This window comes from Miniopterus natalensis, chromosome 13, assembly GCF_054644295.1.
Source record: "Miniopterus natalensis isolate mMinNat1 chromosome 13, mMinNat1.hap1, whole genome shotgun sequence".
In the NCBI taxonomy this organism is placed as follows: Eukaryota; Metazoa; Chordata; class Mammalia; order Chiroptera; family Miniopteridae; genus Miniopterus; species Miniopterus natalensis.
The window spans coordinates 2,662,967-2,669,200 of record NC_142093.1 but is presented as its reverse complement, the minus strand read 5'-3'; the positions used below and the strand labels follow the sequence as shown (position 1 = coordinate 2,669,200).

The following is a 6,234-nucleotide window of genomic DNA, read 5'->3' as shown; positions in this document are numbered from 1 at the left end:
ACCGTTCCCTGTATTAGGCGCGTGCCACTGGGGTCAGCACACAACACGCGTGGGTCGCAGTGACTGCAGCAGCGTTTTCCCTTTACTTCATTTGTCAAACAGTGCAGAAATCCAAGCAACAACAGTCTCAAAAGCAAACCTGTCGCCCGAGGGCTCTGGGATATGGGCTGGCTGCTGCCTCTGGGAGAACACGAAAGCGTCCCCGTGGATTCCCGCAGGCCCGGTACTCCATCTGCTTGGCACACGTTATCAAAAATAACTTAACCCTGCGTCTAGGCAAAGTCTTCAAGGTAGTTCTCACTGCATCTCTTCACTGTATGTACAGACACCGTATTTATATATTATCTATTTATATAGGACACGTATGTACACATTTACAGACACAGGCCTTCGAACATGTATTGCACTTATGTACAGTGTCGCGGCAGCTTAGCTGAAGTTCTTCGTGAGAAAGGCAGTTGGTGTGTTCGAGGAAGCTGCAGAGGAAGGTTTCGGTGACCGGCTCTAGCTGAGTAAACATTTATGGGGGTGGCGGGGAGATGAGAGGCTACGGGAGAAAGGGGGGATCCCTTCTTCTCAGGACGCGGTTCCCACTAACCCGAGGCAGGTAGTGACACTGAGCTCAGGCCGGGCCCCAGATCCTTAAAGTCATGCCCCTGCCTCTTCCGGCTTGTGGTACTGAGCAGGCAGGCCCAACAGTGACGAGACAAGGGGGATGTCCCGGTGTTTTTACGGTCTGGCCACTGTGCTATACGCCTGAAGCTAATACAACATAACATTGAATGTAACCTGTAATAAAAAAATAGTTTTATAAATAACATAGCAGATATCCTAAAGGTTCCCAGAGAGTCTGTTAAATCCTAGAACAAAGTTTTCACTCTTAATTCTAAGTATTTACACCAGAAAACTCAAACACAATAATAGTATACAGATTTCTCTGTCATCAGAAAACGCCAATGCAGTAGATTCGGCGCCATCGCCCAGCCGAGCGCACTGCCATCTCCAGGCTGACAGGAGTCCCTGCCACCGGCCTCTGCGCGTGTCTGGAGGCGGCTGACCGGTGTACCTGTGCCTGGCGAACCACGAGGCCGACGGAACACCTTCACCTGACTGTGGGACCTGTGGGCCCGGACGCCCTCAGATCTCGGTGAGGGTGAGTCTGTACGACCCCCCCACCTCCTCCATCTGCAGCTGGAAGGTGTCCTCGTTGGAGTAATGCTTCACGATGTTGTCGTCCATGTTCACCAGGATCCTGGAGGGCGAGACAGACCACTCAGTCCCACTCGGGCTGGAGGCAGGTCCCAACCCTCCCCACTAGGCCCATCTGAAAATGCCAACTAGGATTTGCTTTAGAATTAAGCTTAAATATTTATGCTCTACCCTGCTTACCCATGACAAACAGCACAGACATTTAAACAAAACAGAACCAAAAGTACCGATTTCTGGACAAGGGAGCCCTGCCCTGTGGCTGAAACACGACCCAGGGCGGAGAGTGGAGTGGCAGGAGCAAAGGCTCTGTAGCTAGTTGGTCAAGGCCTAACCTGGCCCGTGGCCTCGGCACTGGGCTAACCGTGCGCGGGTCTCTCAGGCTCTCTGTGCCTCAGCTGCTTCACCTGGAAACTCTGCATAGTGCCACCCATCTCAGAGGGTGACGTGGACAGTAAGCCACGGGGGATGCGCCCGACCCAGCCTGGCTCACAAGGGGGATCTACATGGGGCAGCGGCTGCTGGCGTCGGGGGAAACCTCACAGTGGGTCCTGCCGCCAGGATGTCGTAGAAAGGGAGACCGATGTCATGTGGGTAATTAAAAACCCCACATTCTCGCATTAGTGTCTCTATGTTTCTGGACTGAGCACAATGCAAGCCAGTGGCAGTAACGTTGTATGACGTTAATCTTAGGCGCTAGGGATGCCAGTGAGCGCTCACCCTTTTTTACATTTCTTGAATATTTTCCCAATCTTGTCGTGCGGAACATCGTATTTGTCTGAGATCTACAGGAGAAGAGCAATGAAAAAGAATTATAAAATGATGTTTAAAGGGGTTTAACAAACTGACCATATATAGCAATACAGTGGGATAGTCACTCGACTTTGTTTTTCAAATGCTTCTGCAAAGACACACTCGGCCCAGCCCACGTCCTGGGGAGGGCTGCTGCGTGCCCTTGGCGGGAGCTGGAATCAGGTGCTTTATTTCCCTACTTTACAGATGTCCACAGATGTATTATACGGTCATTTAGTTGATAGCTGATTTTCTTTACATTTAGTTTTTTGTTCTTGCCAGGCACAGACAAGGCGCTGGGACGCAGCAGCGGCCTGGGAGATTTCGGCGCAGAGAAACCTGGGTGGTCTGCACCATCCGTCCAGGGGAACCCTGTGCAAGTCTGTCTCACTCCTAAAGAGCATCACAAAGGACACCACTTACGGCTTCCACCAGGCCCTTCAGGGACGGGGTCTTCAGCATCAGGGCGTCGAAGACTTCTTCCGACTCCTTCCGCACATAGAGCAGCACTAGCCGTCGGGGGAGAGAAAGGACTCGGTCATTTATGTGAGCAGAGCGAGGAGACAGCCTGGCGCTGGTGAGAATCGCGAGGCGCCACACCAGGGCGGCCCGCGTGGCCCCTCCGACACCTGCCGGAGGAGCACAGCCCTCAGCGGCCCTCGCCTGCCGCACGGTCGAGCTCAGCAGGGGCTGGTCTGACAGGCGCTCGAGGGAGTCAGGCTATCGCATGGGACGGGCCTGAGCAACTTACGCTCCCGACAGTCAGAACTCAGTCCCAGTTAACACTCCCACTGGGACGCGGAGCCAACGCACCTCGCTTGGGCTCCTCTATCCGGGTCAGCTTAGCAGGCGGGGGAATCACAAAATCTTCTTCTGAGGCGTACGGCCCCCTTTTCAGGTTCGATCTGCAGAAACAAACGCACAATTTTAATTAGCGGCTTCTACCTAAGGCACCTGCAGAAACAGAGAGAGGCTTAGGGCATGCCCCTGAATTCTAGGCTAAAATAACCCTCGCTCTGCATTTGCTGAAGCTTCCTTATTTTGTGGACGCAAACCGGAGGCCCAGAGAGAGACTGACCGAGCCAGGGCCCCGCTACCGAGCGGCAGAGCCAGGGGTGCATGCGGGTGGCCTGCCTGACGCCCTCCACGGCTCCCACACCGGATCAGGCTGCCTTCCCAGGGAAGACAGTGTCTTCAGGAAACATTTCACGGAGGAGGTAGAATTTTAAATGTATGTACAGGTGCCGACAAAGGAGAGGGTGCGTCAGAAAAGGGAGGCGCGAGCAGGAGAACGCAGCGCCAGGCTGGCAGGGGCAGGCCGCCCGGGAGGCAGGTCTGGGCGGCAGGGCGGGCTGTCCTGGAAGGCGCCTGACCACCAGCTCCAAGGAATCTCAGGTTTGCGCTGCGGGCACCAGGGAGTTGGTGCGAGTTCTGTGTGGACAGACACTGCCACCAAAGTGTGAGGGAAAGACGGGAAGTGACTCGAAACCCACAGCGGCAGAGCCGCTGAGAAGACTTTGGGGACACTCACAGCACACGGTCCTAAAGGTTACATTGCAGGTGTCAGTGCAAATAAAGTGGGGACGCCAGACGCGGGAGCATTTGGAGAAAGAAGGAAAAAGATGGGCAGGACTGGCTGTCACAGGTGTGAGTTACGGGTGTTAACGGTGTGAGGTTAGTGTGGGTGAGCAAATAAAACTGAAACAACTGAAAATGAAGGAAGCGGAATCACCTCTTCAAGTACAGGGGCTGGGCCTTAACACAGTCTGTGTCCCAGCATCTGGAACGTACCAGGCCTCCAGTGAAAGCGCGTGTAGGACTCAGGCCTGAGCACGAGGGGTTGGGGGCACTGTGGGCAACGTGGGGGGCAGGAGGAGCTGCGATGTGGCCCCGAGGGGACCCCAGCGTGGAGGGCATTGAGCAGGAGGGCTGCGAGCGTGGGCAGCCAGGGCCCCAGGGGCTCAGGAGGGGGCCTGCACGTGGGGGGAGCAGCAACACCCCAACAGTAGGGAGCGTACCCCGGGGCCCAGCTGGGGCTCTAAAACCCACTCCTTCACCACACGGAGCAGGGTCCCGGGAGAAGAGGCTGATCTAGGGCTGGGGGAGGGAAAACACATGTGCCCGGAACTCGCTGCCCGAACGTGCAAAAGCGCCCAGGAACCGGGGGCGCGGGAGGGACCCAGGAGCAACTGGAGGGGCTCCACCGCCTCTGGGACAATCTGAGCAAAGTGAATGACAGCACCAGACTACAACTCACTGAATAAAACTGGAAACCATGAGGCCACACGGATATAATTAAGTAGCTGAACTGAAAGTCTGATGAAGAATGATGTATCTACAAAGCTACAAAGCGCCTTCCCCATAAGTCACTTATCACAAAGGGCCAGAGTCACCTCACAGGACAGAAACCTGGCGACACCACCTTAACCCAGACATCAGGGTGAACAGTGGGCCGCCCGACAGGCCCGCGGAGAAGGCAGCGTATGTCCGATGTTCCCGCCACGACGCACGATCTACTCGGGAGAGGACAACGGACGGACCCAACCTGGCGGACATGCCACAAAACAATGGTGTGTCCTCTGCACAGTGTGAGCTCAGGACACTGAAGGGGAGAGAGGCTGCCGCAGGCTGACGGGCGGGGAGAAAGGACAGAGAAACACCGTGAGCGCCTGCCGTGAAGGGCGGACGGGAGCAACGGGCCAGCCTGAGCGGGGATGAGGGCCGACCGTACCGGGGCCTCAGGGTCAACGTCCCGACTGGCGGTCACGCAGCAGAGCACCCTCCGAGGCGGGGCACCTCCACTAAGTACAGCACCCCCGGAGGCGGGGCACCTCCACTGAGTACAGCACCCCGGGAGGGGGGGCACCTCCACTGAGTACAGCACCCCCGGAGGCAGGGCACCTCCACTGAGTACAGCACCCCGGGAGGCGGGGCACCTCCACTGAGTACAGCACCCCCGGAGGCGGGGCACCTCCACTGAGTACAGCACCCCCGGAGGCGGGGCACCTCCACTGAGTACAGCACCCCGGGAGGCGGGGCACCTCCACTGAGTACAGCACCCCCGGAGGCGGGGCACCTCCACTGAGTACAGCACCCCCGGAGGCGGGGCACCTCCACTGAGTACAGCACCCCCGGAGGCGGGGCACCTCCACTGAGTACAGCACCCCCGGAGGCGGGGCACCTCCACTGAGTACAGCACCCCCGGAGGCGGGGCACCTCCACTGAGTACAGCACCCCGGGAGGGGGGGCACCTCCACTGAGTACAGCACCCCGGGAGGGGGGGCACCTCCACTGAATACAGCACCCCCGGAGGCGGGGCACCTCCACTGAGTACGTGGGAAAGATGGGCCACCGGGTCAGATGGCTCAGGAAAAAAGGACATCTCTCTACCATACCTGCAATTCTTCTGGAGGTTTAAGATTGCTTCAAGATAAAAAAAATTTTGTAGAAAACAAAACGTAAATCTTACCCTTCGCCCTCCAGTTCTTCCGAGGCAATGGAGAGCACCTAAGAACAAACAAAAAAACCAGGTTTCTTTTCAGGCGCATGCCCAAGACGTTTCAGGCCACACAGAAATGATCCCTACAGTGAACATGACGTTGAATTCGGCCAAGCTCTCACACAGTCCTCCAGCCCTCCTGTCGCTAACGAGACCTTCGAGTAGCTGAACTTCTCCGACTCGGGGCTGGCGCCCGGACCCGGCCCAGCGCCCGCGAGCACGCACAGCATCTCCTGGCCCGCGGCCACACGCAGTCGCCAGTGCTGCTCGGCCGGCTTTGGCACCACAAGCCGCAGAGCGAGGCCGTCACAGCAGAGGCCATGTGACCCCCAAACCCGAAACATTTATCATCTGACCCTTTTCAGAAAAACTTTGCCAAAGCTCGTTAGAACTGAGGACACTGGCAATGGCCTCCCCCAAGCCTCGGAAAACCACGAGTCTTTACAAACCCACATCTGTCTACAGTGTGCACAGGGGACCATGTTGGGTGTTTTTTGAGCTCAGCACAGACAGGTGCCGGGACGCGGCCGTCTGCCAAGGTGACTCCTGGCTGAAGCCCCCCTCCTCGCGCCTCGAGGCGGCCCCACCCCCACTCCTCTGCTTTCCCGTCCAGGCCCACGGAAGTTAAATCCCGAGACCAAAGACACCAACTCCAGCTACGTTACTATCCCCGTGTCTTTTAAATGAGCTAAACAGAAATAAAGACACATGGGACTGGGTTGAGGGGTTGCTACTGC

The 6,234-nt window shown here is 57.0% G+C and overlaps 1 protein-coding gene across 1 annotated transcript in view; it reads right to left on the bottom strand.

Moving 5' to 3' along the window:
* Window positions 1-6,234, bottom strand: part of GRHL1 (grainyhead like transcription factor 1) — a 40,628-nt gene continuing 34,394 nt past the window's right edge. Inside the window, exons 12-16 of the mRNA XM_087823335.1 lie at window positions 5,468-5,505; window positions 2,812-2,903; window positions 2,422-2,507; window positions 1,927-1,991; window positions 1-1,252 (exon numbers count right to left, since the gene is read on the bottom strand). Coding sequence (XP_087679461.1) covers window positions 1,138-1,252; window positions 1,927-1,991; window positions 2,422-2,507; window positions 2,812-2,903; window positions 5,468-5,505 — 396 coding nt within the window. The 3' untranslated portion in view covers window positions 1-1,137. The remainder of the gene's footprint in view (window positions 1,253-1,926; window positions 1,992-2,421; window positions 2,508-2,811; window positions 2,904-5,467; window positions 5,506-6,234) is intronic.